This window comes from Tasmannia lanceolata, unplaced genomic scaffold (genome assembly GCF_043159265.1).
Source record: "Tasmannia lanceolata isolate RefF3 unplaced genomic scaffold, GAP_Taslan_0.1 ptg000003l, whole genome shotgun sequence".
In the NCBI taxonomy this organism is placed as follows: domain Eukaryota; kingdom Viridiplantae; phylum Streptophyta; class Magnoliopsida; order Canellales; family Winteraceae; genus Tasmannia; species Tasmannia lanceolata.
In genome coordinates, this window is record NW_027518680.1 from 63882196 (window position 1) to 63899793 (window position 17598).

The 17598-nt window shown below is 38.3% G+C and overlaps 1 protein-coding gene across 1 annotated transcript; it reads left to right on the plus strand.

Annotated features, from left to right (window-relative positions):
- The first annotated feature begins 7799 nt into the window (after positions 1-7799).
- LOC143858529 (putative carbohydrate esterase At4g34215) lies at positions 7800-13714 on the plus strand. The gene is made up of 2 exons (XM_077369179.1): positions 7800-8454; positions 12671-13714. The coding sequence occupies exons 1-2, from the start codon at positions 7906-7908 to the stop codon at positions 12875-12877; spliced, it is 756 nt and encodes a 251-aa protein (XP_077225294.1). The 5' UTR covers positions 7800-7905; the 3' UTR covers positions 12878-13714.
- Positions 13715-17598: the final 3884 nt, after the last annotated feature.

Genomic DNA, 17598 nt, shown 5'->3' on the forward strand with positions numbered 1-17598 from the left:
TACTTCTTTAGGGATTGCTTTTCTATTATATAAAGGTTGTAATATATAAGTTTTAAGGAACAATGAATTAATATCAAAGACATTTTGTCTCTCTATCTCCCTCTTCTCCTAGTGGATTCTAGGATTCTTCTTCTTCCCTAGTGGATTCTAGGGACTATTTCGGATCGTACGCTTTGGTAGCGATCTTCGTTCGGGTCGTACGCTTCGGGTGCGATTCCACATTTGATCCGCTGCGCTAGTATGTAACCTCTCGGAACCACTAAATTGTGGTTCTGAGGCCTACATAATAGTTCCAATATGTTTAAAACACCAATGATATAGTCACGATCACTTTTACAACCACTAAAATAGGATTACAATGTACCAACCACTACTTGGACTCTTGGAACCATAATTTACTCTTGGAACCACTATTTAACCTCTCGAAAGCACTAAATTGTGGTTCTGAGGCCTACGTAATGGTTCCAAGATTCTTAAAGGACCAATGATACAATCATGATCACTTTGACAACCAATAAAGTAGTATTACAATGTACCAACCACTTTGGAACCATAATTTACAGTCTTGGAACCACTATTTAACCTCCTCGGAACCACTAAATTGTGGTTCCGAGGCCTAAGTAATGGTTCCAAGAGTCCAAGTATACATACGATGTCCATTCAGGCTTCTCTCTATACACACACACAGATGGATATATATATATATATATATATATATAGAGAGAGAGAGAGAGAGAGAGGTAAAGATAAACATGGTAATAACCAAATAAAGAGGCTGGTAGAGACTATGAAAATAAACCAAAGCACAAATAACATGAAAACAAGAAAAAAGAGATGTAAACCCTATTCAAGTTGAGGAGCATGGACCTACTTGGAGTTATGTTTATCACCCAAGTTCAAATTTGTGACAAGTAGTGGTGTTTTCTTTCTAAAATACAATGGGATTGGAGCTTGTAAAGGATGGCAATGGCTATTTTTCACGTTGGATGGGTTGGGGAAGAAGAAAGAAAAAGGTGAAGTGGGTAGGTGAAAATAGCTTAGGGATTAGAGCCTAAAGAGATGGTGGGAAAAAGTAAGGGGGTATATTTGTCCTAAAAGCCATATTCTCTCACCTGACAGCCCTTTTTTTATAAAATTGAAATATCTACCCTTTATTCACAATTTAGCATAAACTTTGCATTTTTTAATAATTCTCCCTAGTTTTTACTATGAGGAATGGTGAGAATTGTTACATTTAGACCAAATAGTTTTGTGGTGGGGGATTAGAAATTCTTTTTTCGAACTTCATTCTATGTTGATTCTGATGATATTGTCTTACATATTCTTTAACTCGATATCATCAGTTGTGCCATATATATTAGGATAGATGTAGACTGCTTTTGTGGCGGAAACCATTTTTTATCCTTAGATAAAGTTTGCTGCTATTACTTTGCTTCATTCTCTAGAATCAGTGGTAGTTTCTTCCCTATTAACATTATAAATACGTCTGTAGAATACGTCTGGAGATCAAAGATTGACTTGAATAAAGGGTAACAAGACTATCCAAAGGTAAATTGAAAGCTGGCTTGCAATCATATCTAAGGTAGTACTGGTCCAAAAATAATCACCTTTCTTTTGTCCATGTTCCTAGGAGTGCCCACAGTCTAGCGGATCAGCTTGCTAAATCCGAAGCATTGAGGGACTCACTTGGAGTGAAAATTAAAATTGAGTGGGGCAACTTATGGAAAGGACAACCAGAGTGGTAGTTGTGCAACTTGGGTCAGATTAGGTTGAGCTTTTGTTAAAAACTAGTTGGAGACCCGTGCAACAATTCCACAAAAGACTTTTTTTAAATCTCACCTAAAGATGTGAAAATCTTAAACAGCCAAAATCTATGCAAAAAAAGAAGAAGTCATAAACATAAAAAGGAAAAGAAAAATAATCATTCATGAATCTCCTTTTCTAGACAAAAATAATATGAAACAAAAATACCCTTGCATCCAAAACCAATGCAAGACGGAGTAGCAGCCACCACCATCACCGAAGAAGATAATCAAAATATGTATAATCCCATAATTCAAATAAGCATTATGATAATTAACATTTACAATATGAACCTCAAGGCGGCTTGGTACATTATGAATTAAAATCATAAAATCCGGGGAACTCATGCCCGACAACCATTAATAAAAACTTCACAACAAATGGGTACGTTGATTGTGGGCATCAAATATACACATCCTATGAAACCAAGATACTGAAATTCTGTGATGCCAAAGCATCATGAGGGTTTGATAAGTAAAAATTAAAAAATCACAGATTTCAGCAAAAGTATTTGATAAATCAAAATAAAAATTTCACATATTTCACATATTAATTGCATATAAATTGGATGAGTCCAATTTAAATAGGAAGCAATTAACAGAAATTGGAAAGAAATTCAGGCTCACATCACCCTACAGGTTAGAATATATTGAAAAAATAACAGGTGCCAATGTCAAAAGCCATAATGTGGTAACCTACAAACTACTACAATGTTGAATTGGCAACAACAGGTGCATCTCTATTCATGTCCACAGTACCTGCTGCACTGCATGTTTCCCCCAACTGCTTCTCATTTATTCCAGCAAATAGTACAACAACATTAATATCTGAACTTCACATAGAAGCAAGAACACACAAAATGCTAGGAAAAATAATCGAATTCTATCGAACAGAAATAAAAAAAAAACTTTGGAAAATAAAAGGGATTCATTTGAATCTGAATTCTAAAATTAAAATACTCCCATAAGACCTAAATAATTTCAGATATAGGAATATATAGGAAAATGTTTCAAATTAAAACAATGATGTAAAAAAAGAAGAAATTATAGTATTTTATTTCTCTTTAATCTTAAAGCAAAATATATGTTAGAAATTGCTTCTATGAAAACTGACAAATCAATGTAATTTGGCAGTTTAGGCAACTAATACTAAATCCCTGACGAATAGCAAAATATATATATTACACCCACTCAAACTCTGTGATATGCTTATCTCACTGGTCTTGAGCTATTTCCACCATCATTGAGTCCAGATTTTATGCTTCTTAATCAACATGGATTTGGTCTGCAACCCGACTTCCATCACTGCAATATCCAAGAAACACAATTTAAAGTGAAACTAAATAACAGCAACAATTCTAACCCTTATAACCTCTCTTCCTGTCAAAACAATTCATTACAAAATACAACCTCACTGCCTGTAAAAATCAAACATTGAAAAAAATAACTATGGTAAACAACAATACTAATTGTGAATGGGTAAAGAATAGTCTAAAGTAAACAGCATCTAAAGTGAATGGGTAACAACTGATCAATAACTTTTCTTATGAATGAACTAATTGTGTCATCGATATCATGGAGCACATGAACCTGATTATGTATCGAAGTTAGAGTATCAAAGCCTATTGAAGCTTCGGAAGACCTGAGAAAATCTTTTTTAGTGCATATATTTGCTAAATATAACAACAAAGATTCGCACATGTAGTGCTCTAGATATAAGTATGAGCAGGGTAATAAACTTGAATATCAGTAAGGATGTTTTATGCATAGTAAGTCCATGTTTTAGAGATGAAGGTGTTTGCTGTGTGTGTATTCCCTGCAGGAGAGAATATATTGTAATAATCATAAAGTGTTATCCAAAAACATGAAATATTAAATTAAGCAGATGTTATACGTATACAAAGCACTTGTAGTGAGTATTTTTGTAATATATAATGGCTAGAGAGTTTCAAATTCAAACCAGAGATTTAAGGAAAAAATTATTTACTACTCTATAGTCCAAAGACCATTTTCACACAACAACCAACTCTCACATCTCATCCTCAGTCATTTGGAATAGAGACGGAAAAGCATAGTACAAAAGCAAGAAATTTGCTTAATGGATGAGATCTGAACCATGGAAATGATATCACGGAGGTGGTGCTGGTGGTTTTCAATCCATGGCCGTAGTTGAAAGAGGGTTGGGTGAGAGAGAAATAGAGGGCATTGCAGGGGGAAGAGAGAGGGAGCGTTGCAGTGGGTAGGTCCCGTAAGAAGAGGAAGGGGGGTTTTGAGTATTTAGTGAGACTCTTCAATGAGATTATTAAGAGAGAGAGAGAGAGAGAGAGAGAGAGAGAGAGAGAGAGAGAGAGAGAGAGAGAGAGAGAGAGAGCTCTTTTAATGAGTCTAACGCTTAAAGAGATAGAGGAGGGCGACTATTCGAAGCTAATAGAAAGAATTCACTAATAAACAGCAAACATATGGTCCGCTTGTAATATGATTCGGCATGCATTGATTTTCGCAGATTATGGCAATAAATCGTGGGTTACGAATATGCGTATCAAAACAAATAAATAAATCAATACCAATAGAAGGAAAGTAAACCTCAAAACTTAAGAAGTGGGATTGTATTGCTAGTTTGCTGCTATAAGATAAGAAAATCAGATTTTTCAAAGAAAGAAAATCAGATAAGAAAATAAGATAGTTTCCCTCTATGCAGCCGTATACATTGAATTGTGATATTTAATGCTCAAAATAATTGCGGGGACGTGGAATATTTTATGGAATATGAAAACAGTTTAGGAATTTTGAAGGGCTTGACGGGATACACTGGTTAGGGGTGTAAATGGATCGAATTCGGAGCGGATATGGCTATATCCAAATTCGATTACAGTATACACTATCCAAATTCGGATTCGGATTCGGATTCGACGGATATTTAATATCTATTACCGAATTCGTATCTGTCGGATATTGTTCAAATTCGGATATTATCCGTATCCGTTTAGGTAAATTCGAACATTTTATTGCAGCACTTTATCTTTTTTCTCCTACTTACTCCAATGAATTTTCCAAACCTTAAAACTAGACCTCTACATTCTCTTCACAAAAATTAACTCTCAAACCCTAAAATATATGAGATCCTCTTCTTCCTTTTAAAACAAAGGCAGAGAGAGAGAGAGAGGGAGGCGATGGGGATGGATGATAGTGTTGGTAGTGGTCTTTGGGTTTTTCCTTTTTTTTTTGTATATGATGGAATGAGTTTGGGCTATTTTGATGGAATGGGTTTGGGCTATTTTTGTTTTTATATTTTTTTTCTAAAAAGAATATTCACTTTTCTTATAGAAACAAAAGATAGTGTGTCATTACTAAAAATAAATATTAATGATATTATTAATAATAAATAAAAAGGATTTACTTCTCGGATTCGGATGTTAAACGGATCGGATATACCATTTACCAGATTCGCATCCGCTAAGAGCTGGATATCTCATAAACGGATTCGGATAATATCCGCTTGAAATGGATTCGGATAATATTCGCTTTAAACAGATTCGGATGCGGACGGTAATCGAATTTCCGAATATCCATTTACACCCCTAACACTGGTATTGGAATTATTGACCAAAAAAATTGAAATAAATATACAATAGCATTTTTAAGATTGAAGGATATAGGAGGGGCTGACATGTGGCACCACCACAGCTTATAGGATTCCGCTTTACTTATACTAGTAAAAAAACCCCGTGCGATGCACGGGCTGACAAAGAACTGTACAGATCACATTATCGGTTGATCCAAACCGTCCATGTGATGGAACACAACATAAATAGGTTGTGCCCCAAAAATCATTTCCATAGGCTGATCCTAGCCCTCCAATCTGTAAAGGTTTCCATAATATGTTGTTCCTTTTAAATCGGATGGTTAAGATCACGCTATAGATTTTATATTAAAAAGGCATAAAGGAGGGGTAGGATTGAAAATATGTGGGTTGAATGGGTGCCTTTGTTAAAAAAAAGTCAAAAAAGTGATGTGTAATTCTCATAGAATTTTGAAAAAAATAAAAAAATTCTTCTCTTTTCTCTTCTGCTATATAGATATACTAGTAAAAAACCTCGTGTGATGCACGGGCCGACAAAGAACTGTACGGACCACTTCATAGGTTGATCCAAACCGTCCATGTGATGGAACACAACATCAATAGGTTGTGCCCCTAAAATCATTTCGATAGATTGATCCTAGCCCTCCAATCTATAGAGGTTTCCATAATTAAAAAAAGCATAAAGAAGGGGGGTAGGATTGAAATAATGTGGCTTTAATGGGTGCCTTTGTTAAAAAGCATAAAGGAGGGTAGGATTGAAAATATGTGCGTTGAATGGGTGCCTTTGTTAAAAAGCATAAAGGAGGGGGTAGGATTGAAAATATGTGGGTTGAATGGGTGCCTTTGTTAAAAAATGTCAAAAAAGTGATGTGTAATTCTCATAGAATTTTGGGAGAAATTCAAATAATTCTCTCTTCTCTTCTGTTATATCCCCGTGCGATGCACGGGCCGATAAAGAATTGTACAGACCACATCATCGGTTGATCTAAATCGTCCATGTGATGGAACACAACATAAATAGGCTGTGCACATCAAAGAATTTCCATAGGCTGATCCTAGCCCTCCAATCTATAGGGGTTTCCATAATTGTTGTTCCTCTTAAGGTGCCCAGAATTCGTCAATAGTTTTACAAGTGTCCTGCATTCGTAATATCAAACTTTCCGTAATTTGACCTACTCATAGTGAATAAGGAAAAGTAGTTTCCTCAACCCGACCCAACCTGATTTCCAATTCGGGTTGGGTTGGGTCGGGTTGACCCAATTTGAAATGGTACCAATGGTTGACCACCTCAACTCAAGCTGGATTGTTTTGGATTTTGAGAACCAATAGTGAGTCACCAATAATAAGTTTTTAACTCACAATCGGTTCTCAAAATCCAAACCAAATAGGGACAAACAATTAACAAAGGGAAATGTTATTCGCACTACTATATTTTGATGATCACACTCCTCACTTTATTAAAGTACGGTATGGCCCGCACCATAGATTATCCAAACCGTCCATTGTGGACTGTGGAGACTATTTCAATGTTGAAAAAGAAGAACACATATACATAACTTCTTCAAATGGAACCCAAATTCGGGTTTCGGGTCGGGTCAGGTTGCCCGACATCCCAACCCGACCCTACTCGATTTCCAATTCGGGTTGATTTTTCCCAACCCAACCCAACCCGATTTGCGAAAAAGCTTAACTCGACCCAATCCAAATTCGGGTTGAACCCGACCCGCGTGGGAACATCCAAGTAACAACGATGGTTCCAAATTATATATAGTGCTAATGTCCTCACTACCATATTTTATAATGGCACTACTCACCGTATTTTGATGATCGCACTCCTCACTTTATTAAAATGTACGGTATGGCCCACACCATAGGATGATCCAAACCGTCCATTAGATGGGCCACTGCTTACATAGGTTGTGGCCCAAAAAAAATTTCATAGGTTGATCTGAACCCTCCGATCTATAGCGGGTTATAGGTTGATCCAAACCGTCCATGTGATAGAACACAACATCAATCGGTTGTGCCCATAAAATCATTTCCATAGGTTGATCCTAGCCCTCCAATCGATAGAGGTTTCAATAATTGTTGTTTCTCTTTAGCTGCTCGGAATCCGTCAATATTTTACAAGTGTCATGCATGAGTAATATAAAGCAGTTCTTTTGTCATTATCATATGTCTTTACTTCTTCTTGGTAATTTTTTTTTTGTAATTGTCATAGATAGACAGATACCTTGGGTCAGTACTTTTCGTCTATATAGATGGAATTGGAATCAACCTGACCCAAGCTGATTTTAATGCAAAAAATGAACCCGAATCCCGAAAAAAAAAACACCGACCCAGTTGCACCCCTACAAAGTGGGCAAAGATGGTCTTTAGTGGGGGACCTGAGGTATGCGATCAGGTATGGAGTAGATTTGATTTAAAGTGCTTGATCTAAAAACCATTCATAAAGCCAAAAAAACACAACCCACCCAACCAGAAGAGAAGAAATAGAAAAAAGGAGCAGAGGGAAGGAGAGAGATGGAGATCGTAGGTTCAAAGAAGAATGTGGAGAAAGACATGTTCATATTATCAGGGCAGAGCAACATGGCCGGAAGAGGAGGGGTCACTAGAGACAAAAAATGGGACGGGATCCTCCCTCCCGAATGCCGACCCCATCCTTCCATCCTCCGATTTAGCGCCGCCCTCCAATGGGAGGAGGCCTCCGAACCCCTCCATGCCGACATCGACGCCGCCAAGACCTGCGGTGTGGGACCGGGCATGGCCTTTGCCAACGCAGTCCGACGAGAGGCAGAGCCCAGCTTAGTGGTGGTGGGTCTGGTGCCTTGTGCCGTGGGAGGAACGGCCATCAAGGAATGGGAGAAAGGGTCGCGTCTCTACGAGAATATGGTGATGAGGGCCAAGGAATCGTTGAAGGAAGAAGGGGGAAAGATGAGGGCTGTGCTCTGGTATCAAGGGGAAAGTGATACACTCTCACAGCATCATGCTGATTCTTACAAATCCAACATGGAGAAACTCATTCAAAATCTCCGTTCAGATCTTCAATTACCCTCTCTCCCCATTATTCAGGTTCTCTCTCTCTCTCTCTCTCTCTCTCTCTCTCTCTCTCTCTCTCTCTCTCTCTCTCTCTCTCTCTCTCTCTTTGTTCAAGCATTGGGCATAGGAGATCCAAAGCAGGGCCTATTAGATGGACGGTTCTGATCTGTTAAATTTGGGTGGTAGGGTCTAGTGCGCGCTCATTGAATTTCTGAGAGATAATTCCCCATTGAACATTCCCCCCTACAACCTGAGGAATTCTCTCTGGTGTGAATACAGCGAGTGGGGAATGCTGCTACTCTACTTAAAACACTTCGCATCTTTTTCTTAGTGATATACTGCATTGTCCACTCAAAAACTCATTTTTGGCATGTCTCTTGTTGTTCATGAGTGCCCAAGTGATTTTATTAAGACTCTCTATGATTAAGAATGATCATTTCAAAAGGATTTGATTGTTCATATTCGAGAGTTAAAATGATCAATTCAAAAGGGTTTAATTGATTATACTCGAGATTGTCACCGAAGGAGTTATCGGAGACAGTTGAGAGGATATTCAACCAGAAGAATATAATGAGGATTCAAATGCTTGAAAATGGGCTTGCCTCTATTTTTCAAGGTAAGATGACTCTAACCCAGTAATTTTTTTAAAGTTAAAAATATTTTGTGCTGAGATTTCAAGTTTAGATCTTGATGAGCCATTTTTTTTGAACGACAATAAAACTTTATTAAAATGAAAGACTGAGGTGGTCAACGTACATCAGAGAAACACATACAACGACATTTTTTTGGTAGGTAAGCTGGGATTGAATCTCCGACCTTAACCTCAGGGATGAAGAACGAAGTCTTGACCAATTGAGCTAGAGGCTCAATCCCAAATACAAAAACATTCTCAAGGAAGAGAAAGGAGACATGCGATCAAATCCTAGGGAGGAAATCATTCAAAAAAAAAAAAAAACCTAGGGAGGAAGAAAATAAAAAAGCTCCATGCGTTGCCTCTTGACTCCGGTCTGAGTAAGCCAGTTGGCATTGCTATTGGCTTACCTCCATACGTGATGGTTGCACGCCCTATAGCCCTCGATGCACTCTGCAATTTCTTCGATTGCATTTGCAAATCTCCAAGGATAAGGGTTTTATTGTTTATCCGCTGAATAACTTTGAGGAAGTCTCCTTTGGTTATGATATCCTTGAATACTTTAAGATCAACACACGAATTCCATGTTGGATCGCTTGCACCTTCGCTTCATTTGAATCCGTCTGGCTAATTGGATCAGATAAAGCCCACTTGGTGGGACTAATTTTATCCCTAAGGACTCCACCCACTCCCGTTTGACACAAGTTACCTGACCGTGAACCATCGAAATTGAGTTTAAGCATCTCGGCTTCTAGGGGAGACCAACTAGGCAAAGGGAAGGGGTGAAACTCCTAGCTACGACAGATCTCGTGTTAAAAATGCTAGAAGGCAAAGGAAGTGACTTCTCTAAAGCAAGGGAGAACACTGGCCTATAAGATAGTCAAGGCTTGAGCCTTTTGTAAAGTATTCTAAGCCTTTTTAGACTTGTTATTAAAGATACGATTGTTTCTTTCTTTCTTTACATATTGCTCAAATATTAGCCAGAAACACTAATATCCATGAAATCAGGCTTCTCAGAGGCCACGGGTCAAAATTCCAATCCTCAAAAAGCTCATCAATGTGTGCTGGGAATACCCAAAAAATACAAAAGAGCAATAAGTCGACTCCAAGTTTTCCTACTTCTATGCACAAGGCACAATGATCTATAATCCCGACTTTCCTTGCTTCGGAGGTGATCTACCGTCAAAATGTTTAGGATTGTTGTCCATCCAAAAACACCACTCTAGGTAGAACGGAGATCTTCCACACCTTTTTAATTGGCGAGGCAAGCAAAACTGGCAGAAGATTGTAGTAGAAAGATTGAACGGCGAAAGCCCATTTTGAATTTCATTTCTAGATCCTCTGTCATCCCCAACATTCCTTATGCAAGTCCTTTCCAAAATATCCATTAGTTCAGCTACACTCTCAATTTCCTGGTCAAAAAAGCTCTGTCGGAAGTGGAGATTCTAGCAAACTTTTCCACCAATATGGACAATAGTGAGGCAATTAGTGAAGAAAGTTTTAAAAATGTCAAATTTGGGTTTTTTTTTTGTTACTTCTCTTTAATGGTGGGAAGTTATATATGGTTAGGTGTAGAAAGATTAGAAAGGTTAGAAAGGTTGAAGGATGAGAAGTTATATATGGCTAAGTGTAGAAAGATTGGGAAAATAAAGAAGCTTCATAGATCAAAGCTAATATAAGGGAATGCGGAACATCTAGAGTTGATGAAAAGGATGGTCGTAGAAAAGATTAGGTATAAAGCTTGCAAATCTCTCATTTTATCTTCCATCTATGAAAGTCATAAAGAGGTTTCTTTGAGATTCATGGACTACAAAAGAGATTGGATCATTGACTTCAGTTGTTCACCTCACCTAATCGAAGATGACTTATTAGTCTCGAAATTTAGGAGTACAATGAAAATGACCCAATTGTGGTCATTGACAATTTCGTACATCCTACTGTGTGTGAAGCAAGCATCAAAGTGAAGTCCGGAGGATCGAAAGAGAACCATCAAATTAAAGAGCATCCATCATGTTTCTGGTATGACCAAAAACTTTATCTGTTTCCCAAATTTTGAATTTTATATTTTAAAAGTGAAAAAAGATTAAGTCCTTACATGTTTTATCTGCTAGTGATGTTTATGTTGGTATAGTAGTCAATTGATAATGTGATACTATGCTATGCTTATAATAGTCAAAAGATGAAATTTCTATCTTGGGAAATTTTCGACAAGATGCTGTATGCGATGGTTGTCAATTCAGCTAGATATATTGCCTACCGTTTGACAATTCTTATACAAGGAGGTCTAAGCTTGTGATGACAAACTCTAGTGGTTTTCAGTAGATGCTTTTTTTTGTTAATAATTATTCTTGATTCTCATGAATATTTTTTATGAAAGAAAATTTTAAAGTTTCTTATATTTGGGTCTCGTACCTTTTAAAAAAATATTTAAAGTTTTCTAAGGGTTTAAATTTTTTAAAGAGTTGCTGAGGGGTAGCATCATAAAAGAATAAAGTTCTTAAGAACAAACAATAAATGTAACTTGATTGAGATTTATATTTGATTTTTTAATTAATTTTATGTATATTGGTTTTTTGTATATACATAATTTTATTCTATATGGGTTTTTTGGTCTTTCATCATAGGGGTACGATTGTAAAGAAGTAAAAGTCTTTAGAAGTTTATTCAGTAGAAGTGTGTAGAATTTCATATGTACATGTAGTATGTAGTTATAATGAAGAAATTGAGCTCTAAAAGTGTACTTTGTTAAGTTGATCTTTTTGGCTTTATCCATTGTGTGTGCTTTTGTTATTTGTTTGTGCACGAGCCTTTATTTTCTACGATATTGGGCATACAGTTTAATGTATCTAGCTACACATACTTTGGTTCTCTACATGGTTGGGTTGGATTTAAGCCTATTTGTTTAGGATGTATCCATTGTTTCTCAATTCACATGCAATTCTCTCTTTCTGATTTCCTCGTATCCTAGTTAGACTAGACGAGAAAGTTCTCTTAAAGGATCCTTACTTCGGCTGGGAGGTGATAGTCATTAATATGAACATGTGTATAAGAGAAGATGCATGGCACAAAAATTGTCTCATGAGATATTGAGAGGATCTCTCTTGGTTGTTGGAGGAGAGGAAATAATTTCATTTAGAGGTTTTCAATATGAAGGAGACATATACGGTTTCAGGTTACGAGATATGATATTGGGTTAATTCCTTTGTAAATTTTGTGTATTTTCTTTAGTGTAAATCGGTTCTTGCCATATGGTTGTAGTCATTTTTGTTGAGCAACATATATCTTGTATGTTTGTGCGTTTGCATCTTACATTATCTTTTCATTCCTTTGCTCACGTTCGAATTGATTTTGAAACATCGGATTTTGTGCATATTTTTATAAAAATAAAAGTATAAATGAATGGTTGGATTCAATCCAGTAAACCCATACCAAATCATTTGTAAGAGGTGCTAGATTAGGCTTCTCATGAGCTTCAAATGAAAATTATCACCTTTCTCCCAGTATCATATATGTATCAACCCAAGTTAAGAAATTTTCCCTATTATTATTATAATTTTAGTTCTTGTTATTATTATAATTTCTATAGGGAAGTACTCATATTGTATGGATGACATGCAGGTAGCTATTGCTTCGGGGGATGGTCGTTACATGGAGAAAGTAAGAGAAGCTCAGAAGAGTATCAATCTTCCAAACGTTGTCTGTGTGGATGCTAAGGGATTGCCTCTCAAGGAAGATCACTTGCACTTGACCACAGAGGCACAAGTCCAGCTTGGCAATTTATTGGCAGATGCGTACTTAGAACACTTCGCATCTCTTTCTTCATGATATAGTGCACTGTCCACTCAAAAACTTGTTTTTGGCTAGTCTCTTGTACTCTTTTATGTATGTGAGATCCAAAGATTCCCATTCCAAAAAAAAAATGTGAGGTCCAAAGATCTACACTAAAAACGATTATATTGCTACGTATCAAAGAACATTGGGAGAATACCTTACTTTCGTGGACATGTGCTCAGGTATGGATATTGAAGGACCTCTGATTATCGTTTAGACCAAAGTATTTACTCTTGTTTAAGAGCACTCAGATGATTTTATTAAACTTCAAGGTTCATGAGGAAATGACATTTCAAAAAAAATGAGGAAATGACAGAATTTTGACGACAGGGGAAGTAAATTGTATACCTAGAATCTCAACGGTGAGAGGTTATCAAGATTGGACCGTCATTTGGTACGGAAAACACATGGTATATCGAGGCATGCATGTTTATTTTGGAACTATGGTCTCACCAGTAGAGTATGAAGCTGATTTCACATCTTAATTCTAGAAAATTACCTTAGTTCTATTAGATATAGATTTCAATAAGACTTTCCTTCCTTTTTTTCTGTTTTAAAACCCTCTTTTTTGGTACATGATTGGTGAACAAATTAAGATAGACGATATTGAGTTGTTTGATGATATTCTAGTTGCTATTAAGCTTTCGGAGTAGTTGGTAGTTTCTCAGGGATAGCCTAGGGACAGTGGATGATTAAATGGATGAAAAGTGGATGATGTTGTTCCCAAATGCTCGCTAGGATTCGCTTCCTACTTAAATCTTTGTAAAGCTTCTTTCATAGCTTGCAAAACTTTACATGATCTTGTTTGTTCCATAGAATTATATTTGTTCAGTTTTTCTGTGTTGAAAATGGTGGCTTTCTTCTACATTTCTTGCATAAACTGATTTGTCTCTGGCATAGTCGAAGGCTGTTCGTTTGGTATTGTCCGAGAGGCATGCACGGGCATCTTAGACAAACTTAATGCTACCTCATCCTTGAGGTGTTTGTTCTTATCTAGGTGAAGCTGCCAAGCCAGTTGGTGTTATCGCCTGCCAATGGCGTCTACACAACTCCTGTGTCTCGATTGATCAACAGCGGCATTTCCACCCAGTTTGTCGCAGTGATGAGAGAGGGAAAACGGGGGCAAATGCGGATTGGTAGGGGCAAATTTATCCACACCCAAATCAATTTTAGTGAGAAAACTTGTTGGCTCATCAAATGCTATCTAAACTATCTCCTGAACTGTTTGAATTCATGGAGGTTTTGGGTTCATATATCATATTGTAGCATGAACCGGGAAGGAGGGCAACGAACCTCCTGCCTATAACTAGAATCCAATGGAGCTTTCTTACTATCAGCCACTCGTTAGAAGTGCTACTTTTATGGTGTGGGGGAAAAGAGATATCTTAGGGCGCGTTTGGATTGCTGCTAGTCTTAGTGGGTGTAAAGGGAATAGCGCTATGGAATTTTGAGCGGAATCTCGCGGGATCATGTTACCGTCCCAACTAGGTGGTATTCTGATTCCGGAAGCGCTTTTTGGCGGAGATAATTATGGAGAAAATTACTAACGGTGATTTGAGGGAGAAAATCTCTCTCCAGACAAAATCTCTCTCTCTGACCAATAAAACAAGACCTAGATTCAAGAAATGGGAGAGCTTCCCTGAAATAGTAGAACTTGAAATAGGATTGGAAATGGAAGAAGAGCCTCTCTGGGTAGATTAAAATGAATTGGCTTTTTCTTATTTCTTTTTTATTTTAATTCTTGCTGTTCTGCGTGGATTTTTTTCCCCACACTTTATTTGAAGTAATTTTTGGCAAAAGAGGAAGACAATGGAGATCAGGAACTCGCTCTCTCTATTTCCATTGAATCCTCCTTTGATTGCTGCATCCTCGAAAAGAACTTAGAGACCTTTGCAAATTCTGTTAGGTACCTTACCAATACGCCAAGAGCTACAGAGCTGATAGAACGCGTTAGGCAAAGCCCTTTAAACCTGTTACATACTAGGCTGGGTCCCACCCAGTTCCATACCTAGGCGAGTCCCCACTTAGGACCGTAACATGACACCACGCTTCCGAATCTGCCGTCGTCGGCGGCCCACTCTGTGACGGCTTCCACTCTGGCCTTTTTCCAGGTAGCCCTTTCAACAGGTCGCCTCTTCCGCCGCGGCCCACTCTGTGGTAACTTCACTCTGGCGGCTTTCACTCTAGCTCTTTTTTTTCTAGGTAGCCCTTTCCAGGTAGTCCTCTCCACAGGTCGCCCCTTCCGTGACTCGAACACGGGACATGGTGGCTGCTCTGATACCAAATGTTAAGTACCTTACCGATACGCCAAAAGCTCCAGAGCTGATGGAACGCATTAGGCAAAGCCCTTTAAACTTGTCCCATACCTAGGCGGGCCCCCACTTAGGACCGTAACAAATTCCCACCCAATCTTTTAATCCTGATTCTAATGCTAACCAAACACTTTAATCGGAATTGACATTCTCATTGCCGTGGGAATTGGAATGGAATGGAATTTGATGTCGATACCCATTCCTGACTCCGGTAATCCAAACGCACCCAAGGGCCATTTGGATACCCGGATTTTAGAATCCGGGATTTCTTCAAAATTATAGCTAAGAGACAAGAGAAGAAGCGGACCAGCCTGATGCAGGAGAGATTTTTAAAACACGAATTTCTCACTAAAAATCCAAGAAACGCTGTCAAGACAGCATACAGCAGCTTGATCATGAATCCTCTTTTACATTGTTTTCAAACTAGAAACCTGGATTCTACAAATCTGCTTATCCAAACGGCCCCTTAATTATAAAAAAAAAAAAAAAAAGAGCCTCTTGAAGGTATTTTAGGCCCTGTTTAATTGTGAGTCTAATAAGCAAATTTGGAATCCAATCAATTCTCAAAATCTATAACGAACCGGGCATATATGTGATAGAAAGGACGTATCATTTATTTTAGGGCGCTGATATTTCCCCCCTCGTAGGCTATTTTTCCCACCCTTGATGGCTGCCTAACGTTAAACGTAGGATTTAACGTATGTCATGTTTCCCCACCATTTGACGTCTCTCTCTCTCTCTCCACACACACATGGTGGAATGGTGGGCCCATCTTTGAACAACGTAGGCCCTGCCCATACCACACCATAGGATGATCCAAACCATCTGTTTGATGGGCCATAAACGTAAATAGGTTGCATCCCAAAATTTCATTTCCATAAGCTGATCCTAGCCCTCGAATCTAAATAGAAACTACATCTTCATTTTCAAACCATGCGTGGGGCCTAAATTGGTCCTTAATGTTACTGTACGAACCACACCGTAGGATGATCCAAACCATGGACGGCTTGGATCATCCTATGTTGTGGACGGTACACTTCAATTTGAAAAATATCGGTGGGGCCTACGATTGGGCCTTAATGTTACTGTATGACCAACTCCATATGATTATCCAAACCATGGAAGGCTTGGATCATCCTATGTTGTGGACGGGCGTTAATGTTACTGTACAACTGACTCCATAGGATGATCCGAACCATTCATTTGATGGGCCACAATGTTAATAGGTTGTGCCCCAAAAATTATTTCCATAGGATGATCACAACCCTACAATCTAAAGAGGTTGCATAAGATGTAGTTTCTATTTAGACCGGAGGGCTAGGATCAACCTATGGAAATGAAATTTTGGGACGCAACCTATTTACGTTTATGGCCCATCAAATGGACGGTTTGGATCATCCTATGGTGTGGTATGGGCGGGGCCTACGTTGTTCAAAGATGGGCCCATCATTCCACCATGTGTGTGTGGAGAGAGAGAGAGAGAGAGACGTCAAATGGTGGGGAAACGTGACATAAGTTAAAGCCATCGTTTAACGTTAGGCAGCCGTCAAGAAGGGGGTGGGGGGGGGGGGGATATAGCATACAGAGCGCGCGCGCCGGGGGGGGGGGGGGGGGGGGGGGGGGAATATCAGCGCCTTATTTTTCCACTTAAATTTGAGAAATAATTTTTAAGACATGGGTTTGAACTTCTTGACCAATTGGTTAAAAGCTTTGCTCTTCAAACTTTAGCAGCAAAAAATTAATAATAAAATACATGGGAGATCGAGAGGTTCAATCTAGGCTTATCAACCAAAATAAATATTTCTAACTCCAAAACTCACAATCTGTTCTCAAATTCCAAAACAAACAGGGCCTTAAAGTTTAGAATTAGGGAAATGATATCCCCCCTCCCTCTAACCCCCTTTAACGTTATCCGTTAAGTTTTGAAGGCATATAAAAACGTTCAAGGGGGTGAATTTATCCTCAAGCAGTGAACCATTCTCACAGAAACCATTAAAGGGGGGGATTTTATCGGTTTAGGGAGCGAGGGGGGAATATCATTCCCTAGAATTATTAGTGTTTTATTTTATCTGTATTTCTTCTATAGATAATGATCTGCAGACTTTAAGGGCTTATCCCTTTCTTTGCGGAAGCCTAAATGGATCAACTCGCTTTAGCTTTCGGATTAATTGGTTTGTTTCACATTGCATCATACCAAATTGCCTGAGTTCAAAGGGAGATGATATTCACCCCCTTATAATGTGAACACCCGTTATAAGGGGGGCGCATGAGTACTGCAGGGGGGGTGAAAATATCATCTCCCGAGTTCAAAACTCCTTCATATTACATGTAATGGCAATTTGTTAAAAACTCGTTTGGTAGATCAAGGGTCTAGATCATCCGACTAGGACGATGTAATGGACT

Coding starts and splice junctions, on each gene's coding strand:
- LOC143858529 (XM_077369179.1), top strand. CDS start 7,906: ATGGAGATCGTAGGTTCAAAGAAGAATGTGGAGAAAGACATGTTCATA. Junction 8,455..12,670: donor CCTCTCTCCCCATTATTCAG/GTTCTCTCTCTC, acceptor GATGACATGCAG/GTAGCTATTGCTTCGGGGGA.